The sequence below is a fragment of the Camponotus vicinus genome, unplaced genomic scaffold (genome assembly GCF_025532165.1).
Source record: "Camponotus vicinus isolate PSW18456_S1 unplaced genomic scaffold, iyCamVici1.0 SCAF_7, whole genome shotgun sequence".
In the NCBI taxonomy this organism is placed as follows: Eukaryota; Metazoa; Arthropoda; class Insecta; order Hymenoptera; family Formicidae; genus Camponotus; species Camponotus vicinus.
This window is the reverse complement of record NW_028141979.1, coordinates 12,793,145-12,814,134: the sequence shown is the minus strand read 5'-3', so window position 1 is coordinate 12,814,134 and position 20,990 is coordinate 12,793,145. Positions and strand designations below refer to the sequence as shown.

The 20,990-nt window shown below is 35.0% G+C and overlaps 1 protein-coding gene across 7 annotated transcripts in view; it reads right to left on the bottom strand.

Annotated features, from left to right (window-relative positions):
- Dhc62b (Dynein heavy chain at 62B) overlaps positions 1–19,042 on the bottom strand; it is an 835,389-nt gene extending 816,347 nt beyond the window's left edge. For all 7 annotated transcript variants that reach the window (XM_083104284.1, XM_083104287.1, XM_083104288.1 and 4 more), the window contains exons 1-3: positions 18,890–19,042; positions 18,522–18,698; positions 16,926–17,299 (exon numbers count right to left, since the gene is read on the bottom strand). In XM_083104284.1, coding sequence (XP_082960410.1) covers positions 16,926–17,299; positions 18,522–18,698; positions 18,890–18,982 — 644 coding nt within the window. In that variant the 5' untranslated portion in view covers positions 18,983–19,042. The remainder of the gene's footprint in view (positions 1–16,925; positions 17,300–18,521; positions 18,699–18,889) is intronic.
- Positions 19,043–20,990: the final 1,948 nt, after the last annotated feature.

Genomic DNA, 20,990 nt, shown 5'->3' with positions numbered 1-20,990 from the left:
AAGGATATTTTCAATCTCAAACGTTTAAACAACCAAGTGGTTAAATTTGAAGCTCCATACAAAAAAAGAGAAATAGTACAATTCATGAGAACGCTTTGGGCATACCAAAAGCCAATGTGCGAGGCCTCACAGGTGCGGGAAGTGTGGGAAAGATCATCCTAGCAAAGAGTGTAATAAATCCGAGCAAGTACCAGCTAAATGCGTAAATTGCGAAGATGAACATCCAGCGAGCTATAAAGGCTGTGATAAGTACAAGGAATATAGATTAAAAATTTTGCAACCACTACGGCACAAACAAAAAAAACAAGAAGAAAAGCAACAACTAACCACCGCAGCAACAATTCAACTTTAAACATCTTTAACATCGAAATTAACTAATACACAGAAATACAAAAAAACAACTTATGCTGAAATAGTAAAAAACAAAGAAACATTTAATACTACTACAGACAACATAAATTATCAGACATCACCTTAATTATGAACTCAATATTCGAGAGAATAGAGAACTTAGTTAAAGGAGTATTCGAGAGAACCATGGATCGAATGATTTAGCTTATCAGCCACATTCTTCACTCACAAAAATGACAACGTAAAAATTTCACATTGGAACGCCAACGGACTAACTGAACGTAAACTAGAACTTGCAACATATTTAAATACTACTGATATTGACATAATGCTGATCTCAGAAACTAGATTTACGCAAAAATCATACTTTACAATGTATGGTTATAATTGTTACTTTACAAGTCACCCATCAAGTAAAGCTCACGGAGGTACTGATGTATTGGTTAAAAATAAACTGAAATAATACGTCCTCCCTAAATTCGAAAAAGACTACCTTCAAGCCACAACAGTGACGATAGACGGTCCTAATGGCTCGCTACACATTTCAGCCACTTATTGTCCTCCAAGACATACTATAACCTCTGAAAATTTCCATGACTTCTTTGCTACATTAGGCCCAAGATACATAACGGGAAGAGATTGGAACGCTAAACACAAATACTGGGGATCCAGATTAACATTACCTCGTGGACGTCAATTTTACAATTACTTACGTCAACACGAATGCCTCTCTATTGGCGAACCGACTTACTGGCCTACTGACCCAAATAAGACCCCGATCTGTTGGATTTCTATGTATGTAAAGGCATTGGTCAAAACTACCTGCAGTTAATATCAGTCATTGACCTCTCTTCCGATCACACACCAACGTTATTAACAGTAAGCACAAGCATAATATTCAAAGAAGAAGTACAAGGACTATATAATAAACACACAAACTGGGATCTATTTAGAAATGACATAAATGACACCATCGTTTTAAACATAAAGAATACAGAACAGATAGAGATTTCTATCGAACATTTCAATAAAGCAATATAAACCGCTGCCTAGAAGGCTAAGAATGGCAGAGAACGCACTATCCAGAAGATAAAAAGAACTTTAATAAATGTACTCAAAAACTAAAACAACTCGTAAGAACTATAAAAGAAAAATCCTTACAAGAAAAACCTCGTTCATTAACTTATACTGCTGACGCAAATTATTCCTTATGGAAAATTAGAAAGACCTATTCTACACAATCCCATTAAAATGGATAACAATCAATGGGCAATAAGTAGCCAGAAAAAGGCAAATTACTTTGCTACACATTTGGAAGGAGTTTTGAACCTTTTCTTGCGCATGAAGTAAACGATGACGATGAAATAATAGAATACCTCGAATCACCGCTACAAATGTCCTTACCTACAAATAGTATTTTTCGCAAAGAGGTTCTTGAATCTGTTATGAGCTTAAAAAATAAAAAATGCCCGGGTTATGATAACATAACAGCACAAATACTTAAACAACTTTTTAAGAAAGGAATAATGTTAATTACCGCTATATTTAATGCAATCCTCAGAACTGGACGCTTCCCAGCGCAATGGAAAATTGCGCAAATCATCATGATACCAAAGCTTGCAAAGAACCCAAACAAGGTAACATCATATAGACCAATTAACCTTCTACCTCAAATTTAAAAAATGTTTGAAAAATTGCTACTGAAAAGGATCAAACCTCTAGTTAACAATCATATTCTCCAACATCAAATCTATAGAATAGTGAATAGGATTAATTTAGCTTTAGAAAGAAAGAAAGGAGGCCTGCTCCGGCCCTATCTTAGGGTCCATCCGCCACTGCTATTTGGTACAGTGGAGATTTTAGTATATACTAGAGGGATCTTGGGGGATGTGGTCACTCTACGGCGTTGTGCTCGTCGATGCCGTTTCATACGGAAGGCCAGTCGGAAGCCAGCATGCACGCGAATACCTCCACCGGCACTTATTTGGTCAGCAAGCGACCTTTCAGGGATTCTCCGTGGCAATCGGCATTGCATCCATCGAGTGAGATACCAACATCGCTCTGGAGTCGCATATCACTGTGTTAAAAAGCAGTACTAGGTGTGAGGTCTGGATAGCTCAGTGGTCTAGAGCAGTTGCCCGGAAAGCGAAAGACTCGGGTTCGATTCCCGATCCAGCCACTTGCGCCTCACATATTTTTCTAGTCTGCGAATATTGTTTTCTAGCAATTATTCGTTAGGCTGAAAAATGTGTGAATGCTCTCTCCACAAGATATGCGTCAATGCCGTTGCCACAGATGGATTCTGTCGCTCGTTGGACAAATGGGCGTAAAGACACGTCCGACCTCCTCCCACATACATCCCTATCTTTCTCTGGAGTCCTGCCTCGGCCCTATCTTAGGGTCCATCCGCCACTGCTATTTGGTACAGTGGGGATTTTAGTATATACTAGAAGGATCTTGTTCAGCAGTGTTCCTTGATTTAAGAATTTGAAGGTGATCTTCACGTGACCTTCGCAAGACTATTCAAGGTCAAATAATTGTCACCATCTTATGTCCCCCTTTCATTCATACAACTTCTTTCTTTACCATTTTTTGTATACGTAAAAATAACAGAATTATTTGAGGTGTAAGAGTTAAATGAAACACACTGTATATAAGCAAAAACGTATGCCATTGATCGACCGTAAAAAATTTTCTCAAGTAAAATTTTTAGAAAATTTTTACGGGAGACCAATCGCACACCTTTTGCCTATATTAAATACGTTATTGAGACCGCGTTCCCTGCTCATGCGACAAATTCGATCCGATGCCAATACTGATAATACGATATTAACTATATTGATTGATTATGTTCATAAAACGAACACGATTAATTATCGTGTCAACTTATGCCGCCCGTACAATCTACGCCATACTATTAGCATACGCATTTAATTATATTTAATGCATTTTTTCTTTAACACGCACACGCACGCGCGCACACACACACACACACACAAGCACGCACTCACCTTTATATTCACGCGCTCATATATAGACTCATATATATTGTACACGTAATATCACTAACAATTACATTACAAATAACTAGAGCAACTTCAGCATCAAAAAGACTCGTGTTCTCTCTTTACGGTCCTTCTACGAGCCTTGATCCCGATGAGTATATTCGCAGAATATTCTCATAGAAGAGGATTACACAGCAATAAAAAAGATGTTTTTGCAATATCGAAGAGTTCAAAGATTTGATGTTTTTAAAATAGATGGAACGAAAAAGTTTTTTAGCTATAGTTCTCAACTTACAACTTTAAATGCTATAACGACATGCTTTGTAAAAATAATAATTTTTAAACAAAATAAAACTATTTTCATCTAATTTTATCTAATTTTTTATAATATCTAATTTTAATAAAGCATTATATACATAAACAATCCACGGTAAATATTTACCTTTACACATCCAACCCCAAATGACTTGACCTTGACATATATTGTCAAGGTCACTGCTCTGAGTAATATCCGAAAGGTTTTAGGCGTCGCTCGTTGTTTATTAAAAAGTTATAAATAAAAGAAGTTTTATAAAGTTCACAGAATTTTTGGACACCATGTACAATAATAGACCTTTCGTATTGAAAGTTGTAAAGGAATAAACGTATTGAAGAATATCTCAATTTCTTTGACCTTTACATTTATATCGATTATGATTGAGGATCTCGTTTTGTGTGGAAAGTTGCAAACCTATGTAGAAGCGTACAATAATAGACCTCGCTTCGCACTGACTTAGAGGTGGTGTGGGATGGACCTCGCTTCACGTGGAAAGTTGCAAACTTATGTGAAAGCGTACAATAATAGACTTCACACTGACTCACAATCAGAGGTGTGGGGTGGATCTCGTTTCACGTGGAAAGTTGCACTTATGTGAACTCATACAATAATAGATCCCTATTGTACAGTTCCACATAGATTTTATTTCATATAAGTTTGCAACTTTCCACGTGAAACGAGGTCCACCCTACACCACTCTGAGTCAGTGCAAAGCGAGGTCTATTATTGTACGCTTCCACATAGGTTTGCAACTTTCCACACAAAACGAGATCCACTCCATATCACCTTTGAATAATTTATTAAATATTTCTTATTAATAATAAAAAATAAATAATTAAATAACGCGTATATGTAAAAAAAACATTCCATTAAGTGCACAAGATGTTTAAAGATTACGTGAAATTCGAAACTTTTTTGTTTATAACTTTTTAATAAATACCGAGCGACGTCTAAAACCTTTTGGATGGACCTACTCAGGGCATTGTCTTTGACAATGTATGTCAAGGTCAAGTCATTTGGGGCTGGATGTGTAAAGGTAAATATTTACCCAATCCACCGTATAACTACTGATATAAAGAAATATTAATTTCATTAACAATTATTATTTGAAATGTTTGCCTTCTCTCTCATATAATTATAATACTGTTGCGTCCCCGTGTTCGTTCCCTGCGGATTATTTGATCACCCGTGACGTTCGGCAGAAGATCGTCTTTGAGCGCGTTGCCAAGAAGAATGTTGACAAGACGTATGACAGTCGAGTCTGGAGCCAGCTGTCAAGCTGAGCGGACGTGTTTCTATTTACGAGCCGTTGTGTTATCTTTCGTAGTTATTGCTTGTGTTTCTGTGTTGCCCATTAAAGTTTCAGTGTTACAGAGAACCGTGTTATTATTTACGAGTGCGCAAGCGTGTGCGCGAGCGTGTGCGCGAGCGTGTACGCGAGTGCCGATCGTTGTGTCGCGCGTTTCGATATAAATCGTTCCGTGGACGCAACATTTTGGGGGCTCGTCCGGGATCGGACTGTGATCTTGTTGACGCTTTGAGCTGAGACGAAAATTTATTTCGTGTGGAAAATGGCGACGACAGAATTGCAAGATTTGGCGACGGGCATCTCAATCAGGAAGAGGATGCGAACTGCGACTCCCGGACTATCAGCAGAGTCAAACACGCTCCGGGCGACTATGCCCGATTCAAAGATTGCGCAGCGGACGACTGTTAGAAACGAGCGAAAGAATCTCGAATAAACAGCTAAGTCGCTCCAATATTAAAAAAAAAATAATAATTGTAGTTTTATAGGAGTGGCTAGATCGCACGCGGTCAGATTCGCGAAGTTTGTAAAAGAATGTTAAAATGTTAAAAGAATTTATTTTTAAAATAAAACTGGTGTGTGTAAAATTAAGACGGGCTCGGATGTATCTCGCATAGAGGTAATTCTTCTTTAGAATTCTGAGATGATATTTGTTGTGCTTTCCAATGTTTGCTTAAATAATGGTTGTTTTGATTCTTATTATTTCTTTGAAAGGGAGTATTCGTATTTTCGCATTTGAAGTATTGTAATGGTTGAGCATTCCTCGAAGAATTTTGGGAGTGACTCCCAAATTATTTTGATTAGGGAATGGTTCTACATCCGAGGTCCGAAAAGAAAGATATGGATGAAAAAAGTTAGTGCTTGTTACTCGTTATATTGTTTTTATTTTAAGAGAAGAAATTATGAAGACGCGTCGGAGTGATCTGGTCAAACCTTAAAGGAAAAGATCTTCAATTGAAGACTGCCTCGTCCGCGGTTTTTGAGCCGTGGTTTTCCCGCGGGACGAAGGGCAAATGCCGAGGCGGGGATTTGAGGAGTCCTTGTTGGACGATGGGTCCACGGACTACCCCCCTCATATCCGAAGAATACGGGACACCAGCCGAGGGAATTGGAAGTTGTAAATTTGAAACGTCGACGGAGATTAGAGCGTGTCGCTCGGTACCCTGCAGCAGCAGCTCAGGCTAGGGCAGGAAGGCACGGCTGATTCTCTGGAAATCGACATACTGGCCATGGTTCTACAGAGTCGTTCGGTACTTTTGGCAAGAGCCGAATTAGAACAAGAAGACTCGAGATCCTGCAATGACATTTTGGGATTGTCGGGACGACAATCTTAGAAGACGGGGGGCAGTGCTGCGTCCCCGTGTTCCTTCCCTGCGGATTATTTCACCCGTGACGTTCGGCAGAAGATCGTCTTCGAGCGCGTTGCCAAGAAGAATGTTGACAAGACGTATGACAGTCGAGTCTGGAGCCAGCTGTCAAGCTGAGTGGACGTGTTTCTATTTACGAGCCGTTATGTTATCTTTCCGAGTTATTGCTTGTGTTTCTGTGTTGCCCATTAAAGTTTCGGTGTTACAGAGAACCGTGTTATTATTTACGAGTGCGCGAGTGCCGATCGTTGTGTCGCGCGTTTCGGTATAAATCGTTCCGCGGACGCAACAATACATATAATATAATATAATACATAATATAAAAATGTTTGTTTCAAGGATTAAGTTAAAAAACAATATCATCTGATGAACATCAGCAATAATTTCGATACAATTATTTTATAAATATTATAAGTATTTTAATTATTACTTATTTAATAGTATTTTTAGTATTGTTAATTGAGGGACTTCGACTTTTGATTCTAACTGAAAGACGTTAGTCGCGAATTTACCGAAGTAATTGGTCAATTTTAGTAAGTATTTAGTTTATATTATTTAGTTTTAATTAAATTATTTTACTTAGAACGCGAATTGCCGAGAAGGCTTAGTTAAAATTAAAATTTCTCAATAAATTCGGGTTCTGACAAATTTCGAATTTTAACATATATGTACATGGTTTCTCATAAAAAAATTTTCCGAAGCTCATGAGCGGGTAGAGCACAGTAAACTGAACACAAAAGTTTTTTATCATTTTACAATTTTTGCAATTATTGAAATATTAGTTATGAAGGATTGGCGAATAAGCGCGTGTTTTGCGCTAAACTATAAGCTATACGCTCTAAGCGTACTTTGCCAAAAGCAAGTAATAACGAAAAGTTCGGCCATGCGTTCTCCGAATCTCGTCTTTTCGTTGTTGTGTGACGTCGACATGCCTAATGCGTACGTCTTGTCACGCGAAACATGCGCTCATTTGTCAATTTTTTTGAATTAATATTCCAATAATTATTACGAAAATTAGAAAATTATAAAAGATCTTCCTGTTCAGTTTATTTTCTACCTGCTCACGAGCGTTGGCACAATCTTTATGAGGCATCTTGTATACATTAAGTTAAATAGCTGAAACTAAATTCTGCTGTGAGTATAGTAATCGCTTACAAAATTTATCTGCATTAAGAAACAGAATAGTATTGTTACGTCCCTGCTTCGTGTTCCGATGCCGCGTCGTACGTCCGCTCGTTGCGGCAAAAAAGAAGATCGTCTCTGGGATATTGTGGATTCAGATGTCAAACAAAGTCCGGAGTCAGCTGTCAAGCTAGACGGACGCGTTCCCGCTTACGAGCGATAATTGTGTCACCGTTCCGTTGTATAATTAATCTGTTGCTCGAGTGCGTTCCTATTAAAGTTCCTTGTTATCCCTGAAAGTGTCTATTTATTTCGTGCGTCTCGTGAGCGGCCGATTTCCTTTACGCGCGTCTTCGATATTAATCGAAGTCCTCGCCGCGGGCGTAACATTTTGGGGGCTCGTCCGGGATAGACGGATGAATTCGGGAGTGGAACCTAGTGAATCTTGTGAATAGTGATGGCTTCTGGCGAAGGGAATGGGAATGTGGAAGTTGCGGACCCTCCGGCGGCAACGGTCGCGCGGAAAAGGATGCGGGCCGCTACGCCCCTCAGGGCGGCGGAAACCACGGCGTTACAGGCTGCGTTGCAAGAGATTCACCAATTGCGACAAGAGCAACGGCAGCAAAGGGGCGATTTTGAGGCGCTTCTACAACAACGCGATGACGTGATTCGCCGGATGACGGAGCAACGGGAGCCGCATTTAAACCAGCTAAGTCATTTCCAATTAAGAGAATCTCCTATGGTAGTAGAAAATAGAGACCGGGGAGTAATAAACGAGATCGGTTATAAGATGAAACCGGATGTGTTTGACGGGAGTGTTCCGTTAAGGGAATACTTCGTTCAATTCAATTTAATTGCGCGCGCTAACGGGTGGGACGATTCATTAAAAACGGTAGCGTTAGCTTCGAATTTAAGAGGAAAGGCGCGTTCGGTTTTGGACGGTGTACAAGAAATTGAAAATCTCTCTTTCGTAGAGTTGAGAAATAAGTTAGAACTCCGTTTTGGAGAAGCGCATTTGGCGCAAACCTACTATACTCAGTTCACAAATAGAAAGCAGAAATCGTCGGAAGATTTGCCTTCTTTGGCTGCCGATTTAGAGAGATTGTCGCGGTTGGCGTATCCGGAGTGCTCTCATGAGGTGAGGGACAAGATCGCGTGCGCGCAGTTTGTTACCGCGTTATCTGACGGTTTCTTGAAGAGAACGTTGCAGTTGGAGAACGTTTCTTCTCTGAAATCTGCCGTAGAGAGAGCAATGGCCGTGAAGGTCATTCAGGAGGGTTGTTTTCTAAGAAAATATGAAAATCGAAATTCTAGTAATTTCTCCGTTAATGACAAAAAGAATAATAACAATTTTAATGGAAATAAATTTAAAAACATTAACAAGAGTAAAAATAACGGTGGTAGCAATGAGGATAATAAGATGTGTTCGAGTAAAAGTGGGAAATATTTTAATAGGAATAGCAATTATCGAAAGAACGGAACTCAGCGTAAGGAATGCTGGAACTGTGGTTCCACGGAACATTTCCGATCGGAGTGTCCTACTCTCTCCGAGGAAAACAAGGGTTAGTCGAGCTCTTCGGGGCAAGTTCGACTATTAATGGTTGCGCCCCGGAAATAAATAAAGTTAATTCGATTTATAAAAAAAGTTTTCGGTTAAGTAGGATTATTTCCGAGACCCCTTTTTGTTTTAAAGGGATATTAGATGGTAAGAATTGTGTTTTTAAAATTGATGCGGGTTCCGATGTTTCCATTTTAAATAGCAATATGGTAGAAAGATCTAAATCTAGAATCTTAGTGAAGGATTGTTGTCTTATATACCCAACAGGGGAGGAAGTTCCTATTTTATTTAAGGTTGTTGCGACTGTAAATTTAGGGAAATGTTCTGAAATGAGAATTCCGATGCTAGTGGCGGATATTTTGGATGAGTGTATTTTGGGAATAGATTTTCTTGAAAAAAACAATTTGTTGGGAATTTTTTATTCAATTTTCGGGAGTCAAGATTCTGAAACGTTTTCTTGTTCGCGTGTAACTTCTTCTGTAATAGTGCCTGATTTTCTTGAAGAGCTTTTTGCTTTAAATTCAGAAAATTTGAATTCGCTGCAAAAGGATATTTTTGCAAAATTCTTATGGGAATTTCAGGATGTTTTCTTCGATAATGTTACTTCTGGGAATTGTAAAATTTTGGAACATGCAATTAATTTAAATAATTCAGATCCTATTAAACAAGCCCCTCGTCGAATTCCAATTCACCTTAGAAAGGAAGTAAATGGGATTATAGAAGATATGAAGCGTCAGGGTATCATCGAGGAATCAAATAGCCCTTGGGTGTCTCCTGCGGTTTTAGTGAAGAAAAAGGATGGTTCGTTAAGATTTTGTGTTGATTATAAGAAGCTGAATGCAGTTACTATCAAGGACTCTTATCCCTTGCTAAGAATAGAAGATATCCTTGACCAGCTTTCGGGAAACTCTTGGCTCTCTACATTAGATCTGAAGAGTGGGTACTGGCAAGTGAAGCTTCGTCCTGAAGACAAGGGAAAGACAGCTTTTTCTGTTGGGAATGGACTGTGGCAGTTCACCATGATGCCTTTTGGTCTGTGCAACGCACCAGCTACATTCGAGCGTTTAATGAAAAAGGTTCTTCGTGAGGTTTTATTTAAAATCTGTTTCGTTTATTTGGACGATGTAATTGTTTTTAGTAAAACATTCGAAGAAATGATTAGTAATTTAAGGAAAGTCTTTCTTCAGTTTCGTTCTGCCAACTTAAAAATAAATCCAAAAAAATGTTCTCTTTTTAGTAAAAAAGTCAATTATTTGGGTCATGTCATTTCCGAGCAGGGAATCTCTACGGACCCGGAGAAAATTAGCGCGGTAAAGAATTGGCCAGTTCCTCAGAATAAAAAACAAATTCGAAGTTTTCTGAGATTTTGTTCCCAGGAAATAATTCCCATAGGAAATTTGTTAAAAATTTTTCATTAGTAGCCAAACCCTTATTTGATCTGACTGGGGATCGAATTAAGTTTAATTGGACGCAGGAATGTCAAGAGGCTTTTGACGAATTAAAGGAAAGATTAGTTTCTTCGACAATTTTATCTTTCCCAAACGAGTTTAAAGAATTTATTTTAGATACTGACGCTTCGAATCATGGGATAGGAGCAGTTTTGTCGCAGACTCGAGGTGGTTCTGAAAAAGTGATTGCCTATTACAGTCGGATTTTGACTAAGGCAGAGAAGAATTATTGTGTTACGCGTAGGGAACTTTTGGCCATTGTAGACTCTGTTAAATCTTTTCATCATTATTTGTATGGAAGGAAATTTTTGATTCGCACGGATCATATTTCTCTTCGTTGGCTTTTATCTTTTAAAGATTTGGAGGGCCAATTAGCTCGTTGGATGGAGAGACTTCAACAATACGAATTTGAAGTGATTCATCGTAAAGGGCGTTTACACTTGAATGCCGATGGATTATCGAGGCGACCTTGTGCGGAAAGTCGATGCAATTATTGCAACAAAATAGAATTTAGGGGAAAATTATTGGCACGAATAACTTTTTCAGAAGATAATCCCATGGATTGGAGGAAACATCAATTAGAGGATTCGGTTGTTTCGTTTTTCTTGCTAGCAAAGGAAGAAGTTAGGCATCCTCTTCGACAGGAGATTTTTGCTCTAGGAAATTCGGCGAGGATATATTGGTCCTATTGGGATTCCTTATTTGTTAAGGATGGGGTTCTTTTTAAGAGATGGGAATCTCCGAATTTAAAGATTATTTTTCAGATTGTTGTTCCGAGGAAATGTATAGCCCAGATTTTGGAATTGGCTCATGATGTAGCTTATGGTGGACATTTTGGTGTAAATAAGACTTTGGATAAAATTCGGAAACGATTTTATTGGGCTACCTATAAAAAGGATGTTGAGGATTGGTATCGTTCTTGTGACCTATGTATTGCTAAGAAAGGCCCTTCTGGAAAGGGAAAATCTTCTTTACAAGTCTTCAATTCGGGGGCTCCGTTTGAGAGAATTCAGATGGATATTCTTGGTCCTCTTCCCCGTTCTTCAAAGGGAAACCGGTATTTATTGGTAGTTATAGATTGTTTCTCTAAATGGGTTGAAGCTCTGCCGCTCAAAAGTATTAGAGCTAAAGTTGTAGCGGAAGTTTTTGTAGAGCAAATAGTTTCTCGTTTCGGAATTCCTTTGGAAGTTCATACCGATCAGGGGAGGAATTTTGAATCGGGACTTTTCCGGGAGACTTTATCCTTATTGGGGATCAAGAAAACTAGAACTACTGCTTTACATCCTCAATCGGATGGGCAGGTTGAAAGACATCATCGAACAATCTTAGAATATTTGGCCAAGTTTGTTTCTTTGAATCAGAGAGATTGGGATAAATGGGTCGCCTTGTATCTTTTAGCTTATCGATCTTCGAGGCATGAGGCCACAGGATATTCCCCTGCAGAATTATATTTCGGGAAGGATCTAAGGTTGCCTTTAGATTTAATTAGAGGTGTTCCTCCAGGGAACGAAAGAGTTAATTCTTTTGGAAGTTTTGTACAGGAACTTAGACACAAATTAGAGGGAATCCATGAAAATAAGGCAAAGTTTAAATGTTCATTCCCTTCGAGCCAAGGCTCGTTATGATGAAAAGGCTAGACAGTTGCATTTTAAGGAAGGTCAGGAGGTTTGGTTTTTCAATCCACGAAGAATTAAAGGTAGGACTCCTAAGTTACAGAAAGATTGGGAGGGTCCTTATAGGGTAATCACGAAGCTTAGTGATGTTGTTTTCAGGATACAGAAATCTAACAAACATCGATATAAGGTTGTTCATGCAGATAGATTGGCTCCGTATTTTAGAAGAAAGATTTTTAATTAGGAACTTGGAATCCGAGAATTTTCTTTTGTGATTTTGATGTTCGTTTGATTGTTTTCTTTTTCAGAAATATTTGTGTCATGAATGGCCTTTAAGGAAGAGGACATCCGGACCATGAAAAGTACTTCTTTGTCTCAGAAGTCTGCTTCGCCCGCGGTTTTTTTGAGCCGTGGTTTACCCGCGGGCCGGAGGGCGAATGCCGAGGCAGGGATTTGGGGAGTCCCCTGTGGACGATGGGTCCACGGCAATTACCCCCCCCCCCCTATCCCGGGGAGAGACGATTATTCGAATGAGGACGTCGGCATCTTTGGAATTGCGCAGTTGTTGGGGAGCAAAATTGACGGCGCTCGGTAACTTGTGGCAGTAGCTCAGGGTAGAGCAAGAGACCGTCTAGTTCCCTGGTGGGATTTGGCTGTATCCTGAGGAAGTTGATTGGGACCAAGTACAGCGGCGCTCGGTAACCAGTGGCAGCAGCTCAGGGTAGAGCAGGAAGTCGTTGGGGCACCCTGGAGTCAACATTTGGATAGCGGTCAATCCATTATTAGTCGATTGTCGGGACGACAATTTTTTTGGAACGGAGGGGGAAGTGTTACGTCCCTGCTTCGCGTTCCGGTGCCGCATCGTACGTCCGCTCGTTGCGGCAAAAGAGAAGATCGTCTCTGGGATATTGTGGATTCAGATGTCAAACAAAGTCCGGAGTCAGCTGTCAAGCTAGACGGACGCGTTCCCGCTTACGAGTGATAATTGTGTCACCGTTCCGTTGTATAATTAATCTGTTGCTCCAGTGCGTTCCTATTAAAGTTCCTTGTTATCCCTGAAAGTGTCTATTTATTTCGCGCGTCTCGTGAGCGGCCGATTTCCTTCACGCGCGTCTTCGATATTAATCGAAGTCCTCGCCGCGGGCGTAACAGTATACATAATTTTTTATAATAATATACATTTTGAGATAAAAATAACAATTTTGATTCGTGAATATAACGATGTATGATTCAATATAATTATTTTACATATCTCCTTAAATTCAACTCTGCGATATCATCTTCACTTTTCGACACTGCTCCCGACACTCCTTCATACACTGTATTAATATTATGATCAAGTAATAACATGATATATGTTGTTCCTTTCTTCATAACATAGATAATTTTTGTACACATCAATTATATTTACAATATTACAATTCAGAGCTATTTAATTTGATATATATATATATTTTTATGATATATATTATTATATATATTATTATATATACTTATATATATTATTTTATTATATATATATATATATATATATATATATATATATATATTTTTGCAAATGAACCTGGGGTCAGAAACGTATCAGTACATCGCTATGGCATACGGGGTGTTCAAAAAAGGTCAGGCCCTCGAAATACTGTAAAAAATATAAGTTTTGGTAATTGTGCATAAAACGGGCCTCATCTCCGATTCGCTTTATTTTAAATATGTTATAGGGGAGATCTTCCCGAGTAATTTCGTATATATATATAAGGGTCGGACTCAAATAGTTTTGGAGATATAGGCTGAAAAAGGATAAAAATAATAAATACAAAAATTCGCGTGGAAAGTCGCAAATAAATGTAGAAATTATAATTTTACCATGTCATATATGTTTAAGGAAATATATTTAATAGAATATATGTATTTGTAAACTTTGCTTTTTCTTGCAAACTACATGCGGGGACACCGCATGTTCCGCCCCCCCTACGGGGCTCCACTTTCGGAAGATATAACCTAACCCAACCTGTGTCTGAAGTGTAGGAAATACCTTGATGTATGACATTTCACTTTACATGGTTCATATGGTTTATATAAGTTTGTAACTTTCTATGCGAAGCCAGATATATTCCATACTTCAGACACGGGTTGGGTTAGGTTATATCTTCCGAAAGTGGTGCCCCTCCGTAGGGGGGGGGGGGCGGAACATGCGGTGTCCCTGCATGTACTTTGCGAGACAAAGCAAAGTTTACAAATACATATATTCTATTAAAATTATTTTTGAATTTATTATTTTTATCCTTTTTCAGCCTATATCTCCAAAACTATTTGAGTCCGACCCTTATACAAGGTGTCCCGAAACTAACGCTTGATATTTTAAAGGCAGATTGTCTGGCCAATTTAAAAACGATTTTTCCTCAGCGAAAATGTCGCGGCACTAATAGTTTTCGAGTTATAAACGATTGAAAATAAAGGGGTTTTCGCAAACTAAGGCTTATGGGAATAAAATATTAATAAAGTCACATTCTTTAATTAATTTTAGGCAGTGTTTACTTTAATAGAATTTTAATTTAAGGCTTAGAAAGATACGTGATGACAAAAATTGGGAATATGCAAAAAATAATGATCTCCCTCGACATTTTTGCTGAGGAAAAATTGTTTTTAAATTGGCCAGAGAATCTGCCTTTAAAATATCAAGCGTTAGTTTCGGGACACCCTGTATATATATACGAAATTACTCGGGAAGATCTCCCCTATAACATATTTAAAAATAAAGCAAATCGGAGAAGAGGTCCCTTTTATGCACAATTACCGAAGTTTTATAAAAAAATTGCTTCAGACAAAAGTTGTACAGTGTAAAAAGATTTTGGGTCAAAATGACCTTGAATTTTTTAAATCGATTAAGCCAATGAAGGTAAGATCGGTGGCTGATTAATCAATGAAGGCAAAATGAATGGTTGATGCAGTCAATGAAAGCAAGATTGACAACGCAACAGATTACTTAAAATGGATAAAAAGTCTCTCGAGAAGGGATATGTGATAAAAATAGAGGATTTCATTTAAAAAATTCAAGGTAACCTGTCCTTGGCATCCAAGGTCAAACTCATGAGATCAATAAATGGATTTTTTACACCCTACAGCTTGTATCTGAAACAATTTTTTATAAAATTTATATCTCTTGAGATATTTCGAGATTCCGAACTTTTCCGAACATCCCGTACGCAGTAGCAATGACACGTTTCGGATCCTAGGTTCATTTGCAAAAAATGATCCTTTTGATGCCCCCAACAATCTCTGGAAGCTTGTCGTTGAATTTCCGAACACCCTGTGTATATACATATAGATATATATACATACATATATATATATATATATATATATATATATATATATATACACACACATACGCATAATTTTTTTTTTACTTTTTCTTTAAAAGCTGATATTTAAATTTTAAAGAAAAAGTGAAAAAAATTATGCGTTAATTTTGACCAGGAGTATATACAGGGTTTACCAAAAGTGTGGAAACCTCTTAATATTTTGAAAAATAGGCATTTAAAAAAAAATGTTTCATACAAAAGTTATAGGGTTTTATGTGGCGCATTACACAGCAACACTATTATGACCTCGAATAGCGTTGTCAAGGTTATGTGAAGGTCACCTCCAACTTTTTAAATGGGACACCCTATATGCTTTTGCATATTTTTGAAGCTTATCTCGAGAGCTTTCCAAAACACTATAATTAAGTTAGTTTTCATTAAGTACTTTCCGAGTTATGAGGCTTGAAATCATTTCTTAATTTTACATAAACCATAAAATATCTAGTAAAATATTCATTTTTCGATTATCTTACCTTAATACTTTTATGTACAAAATAATGAGAAGAATCAATTGGTGTAAAGAAAAAACATAGTTGTTTTTAAGAAAAAATATGTAATTTGCAATTAACAATTACATATTTTTTTTTTAAAACAACTATGTTTTTTCTTTACACCAATTGATTCCTCTCATTATTTTGTACATAAAAATATTAAGGTAAGATAATCGAAAAATGAATATTTTACTAGATATTTTACGGTTTATGTAAAATTAAGAAATGATTTCAAGCCTCATAACTCGGAAAGTACTTAATGAAAACTAACTTAATTATAGTGTTTTGGAAAGCTCTCGAGATAAGCTACAAGAATATGCAAAAGCATATAGGGTGTCCCATTTAAAAAGTTGGAGGTGACCTTCACATAACCTTGACAACGCTATTCGAGGTCATAATAGTGTTGCTGTGTAATGCGCCACATAAGACCCTATAACTTTTGTATGAAACATTTTTTTTTAAATGCCTATTTTTCAAAATATTAAGGGGTTTCCACACTTTTGGTAAACCTTGTATATACTCCTGGACAAAATAAACGCATAATTTTTTTCACTTTTTCTTTAAAATTTTTCGTTAAAATTTAAATATCAGCTTTTAAAGAAAAAGTAAAAAAAAATTATGCGTTAATTTTGTCCAGGAGTATATATTTATATACTCCTAGACTTGATAGATCATTATATACATATATATATATACATATATATATATATATATATATATATATATATATATATACACACACACATATATATATATATATATATACACATATATATATACAATACACACACACACACACACACACACACACACATATATATATATATATATATATACATATACATATATATATAATGATCTATATCTCTTAGTTTAAAAAATAAAGAGAGATTGTCTTATAATAAGATCCTGTACATTTTTATATATTCATTATAATAATAATTTTGCATCTTGTTTTATAAATATGATATGATATTAATATGATATACTTGTCAATATCGAAGAAATCAAAATTGCGATAGTGTGCAAGCTCGCAAAATATTTTCGGCAGAAGATGTGCTTTCTCGACAATGCTTCTGATAAGTCGATGCGACAAATAATATTGTTTGGCGAACATACAACGATTCTTATGAAACTTCACAGCAAATGCGGTGCGGCCGGGATATTTGTATGGCAAAATGTTGAGTAAGTTCTCATTGCATGCCTCTTCGCATTCGATGACTATTATTCGACGTATCTCTATTTCGCGAATCGTCTTGTAGTATCGTTCTTTCACCTCTTGCATTAATCCTTCACAGATATTTTTGTATTTGCCATATGTTTGTAATCGACTTGTCAATTTACGAATGTTCTCTTCCCATTCCTGCCATATTAATATGTTTACTAATGGTCAAGATATCGTTTATATGAGAAACTTTAAGAAATTTTAAATTTTAACAAATAATCATAACATATAATAAAAACTTTTTTTTCATAAGAATAATTATTATCTTAAAAGTATAATATGCTAATATTATACTATTGGAATATTCTTTAGAAAGAAAGAATTAAAAATAAACAAATATTATAATATTAAATTTTATTTTTAAAATTTAAATAATTTTATTAATAAAAAATTAAAAGTCTAAAAAATAATAAAATTTAAAAAAAATATTTGAAGAAAAAGATTTCATAATAAAAAAAATAATTTTTTAAAACAAGAAAATGTGCATTTATTGTATTATTTAGCAAAGTTATTGAATAATATAAATAAACAATAAGGAGCTTTTTTTAAATACTGGCATTGTTTAAAAAGTTTTTTCATAAATTATTTTCAGTATTCTCTTCATTATATATTGCCTAAATAAGAATGACATATTTATATTTGGATTAATATGTTAAAAAGAAAATATATATATATATATATATATATATTTTTTTTTTTTTTTAACATATTAATCCAAATATAAATGTCATTCTTATTTAGGCAATATATAATGAAGAGAATACTGAAAATAATTTATGAAAAAACTTTTTAAACAATGCCAGTATTTATTTAAAAAAAGCTCCTTATTGTTTATTTATATTATTCAATAACTTTAAATAATATAAATAAACAATAAGGAGCTAACCGAAATATATATATATATATATATATATTTATATGTGTGTGTCTGTGTGTTGTATGTCATATTCTCTATTTTTTGATGTTTTGTAAAGAATAAAAAATTTTAAAAAATAGATACTTTCTTTTTTATGATTTTATTAAATAATTTTACAAACTAAAACATTTCTAAAATATCATTTTTTGAAGAAAATCGTAAATTAGTTCTCTGCTTAACAATCTTAATTTTAATTTAGCTATTTAAAAAAGTTATAATAATTCAAAATTATAATTATCAATAATTATAATTATTAATAATTAAAATTTTTAATATAAATATAATAGTAAAATATATAAAAGTAAAAGTGTATAATAATAAAATATATAAATATATGAGAGTAAATAAATAATAAAGAGAGAGTCTATAACAAATTGTCTATAAAATTAAATATTACGTAAATGTTATAAAAATCGAATAATAAATTCTAAAACATAATTTTACCGGAAGTAAACCAGTAATGGGCATTTGCTCTGCAGCATTTCTCATTTTATTAAAATAAAAATTCTGCGATCCTGCTAATTCGCATTCAGTCAAATGGATATCAAATTTCTCGTAATGGCACATTTTAGCTTTTGTCGCCGTCGTTTCCAGAGCATCTCGTATTTCCATAGCGAATAGCTTGAAAACCGAAACGTTGAGAGAAAATAAAATATATATCAATAAAAAATATATGTAGAAAATGTATATAACTTATATATACTTTATAATAATTAATGTAATTTTTTAACTGTGTAATATATTCATGTAAAATTTATATAAAACGTGTATATAAGCATTTAAATTTTAAATTAAATGTATGATTGATTTACCTTGCTAAATATAAAACCATGTAACGGTGAACATTTCACATCTTCCGAAATGGTTTTTGTAATATCTGATACAGAAGACCATTTTTTTATCATATTAGTTTCGAGGAAGATATTATACTCAGATACCACAAAATATTTTGGGTTATATTGATAAAATCGATGCTAAACTTTCATTGTTTCTTATCAGTCATTTTATTACATATGTATAGCTGATTTCATTATATAATTATTAAATAATATTTACAATGTACTTTAAAATCTCCAAATGTTTCTTTTTATTACGAACTCTTTGATTTATTTAAAATTAATTCTTAATATGAAGAAATGTTTGAGCATCAATATTTTTCAGGTTATAAAGAATTGAATAAAAACAAAAATAAAATAAGATAATTCTATGCATTTAAAGAAATCAAATAAGAATGAAGACATAAAAATAAAAATCAAATAAATTATTATAAATATAAATTAATTATTGATATGTAAATTCATATCAAGAAACGTAGTAGTATACGTTTATATGCATATACAGGGTGACCATTAGGAATTAAAAGTAAATGATTATCACTTCATAATAAGTAGATCGAACAAGATGACTGAAACGCCATTTTGTAGAAGAAACTTGTCAATTTTATTATCATATGTATGAAAAAAATATATAATATTTTAATAATTTAAATAACATTATAAAAAGAGGATAAAAATTTGCTTGCACACATGAACTAATGATAGAAGTTTTTAAAATGGTGTCCATCGGAATCGATACAGAATTGCAATTGTTTTCGAAAACTTTGAAATTCATTATTAAATGTATATAAAAAAATGTTTCGAGTGTATTTTTGATTGCTATCAATTCTTCGATGAGAGGGACGGCAATTGACACATTCGGATTTCTTTTCCCCAAAACCGGTAACTTTTGCTTGTTAATATACTCATTGAACCAAAAATAAGCTTCATCTGTAAAAATAATTTGTTTCTCATTTTCAAACATGTCAGTTATCACTTTGCAAAATTGAACTCGTTTTTCAATCGCTTTCATGATTAATAATTGATGTGTAATGATTTTATAAGGATGCAGTTTCATAACGTTTTTCACAATCTTTGGGAGAGTTTTTCTTCTTCTTAATAAGTATGCGATCTGTGTGATTAGATTATTAGACAGTTGGCCATTCCAACGAGGACGGCGCGGAGTGATCGAATCGTATTTTTGCAATATTTTTGTAAGAAATTTTAAATCACTTCCCCTAATCAAATAATTATTTTTCAAATAAAAATCATTTTTAACATTTAAAAATCAATATGATTCTCATATATATATGTACATATATATGTGTGTGTGTGTGTGCGTGTATACATACACACACACACACACACACACACACAAAGTGATTCAAAATAACCTATTGTTCTTAAAATTAACATATTCTTGACTCAATTCTAAGACGATTTTTCCTTTTGCAAAATTTCATCCAAAGCTCAGCTTTTGAATTATGAGAAGAAATAGTTAACTTATTACAAGTCGAATACAAGAGGCGCGGGTCACCGTTAGAAGCAGGTGCTTACGTAAGGCCTGCTGCGATCAGCTGATTGCTGATACACAATAATATGCACAGACACACACACACACATACACACACACACACACACACACACATATGCGAACACATACACTATCACTCTCTCTATCTTTTCTCGCTCACTCGCAGTTATTATTACTTTTTTTTTTGCGAGAGAGGGAAAAATGTCTTTTATGTATATTCACCGGCCGCTTCGGTGAGTTATGTGGGACTTGAGTACCAAGTCGAATTACCAATTCGACCCTCTCTACCAACCCCCTCTACCAAATTTCTTTCTTTCGCGAATTTCCTTTGACACTCTGTTTACCTGAAATCTCCGAAATCTATTTTCATATAGCATCTAAAAATATTATTATTACCTTGTAAGAATTCGATGACTTTTGATGTATTGAAATTTATTGTGAAATGAATTTCCCGATGGATCATAGTTTTCAACTTTTACTCAAAGGCCGTAGCCGGGTAAGCACGGCCAATCTGCTCCCGCAGGTATAGGGCTGAAATTTTTTCTGTAAGTTACTAATCGATGG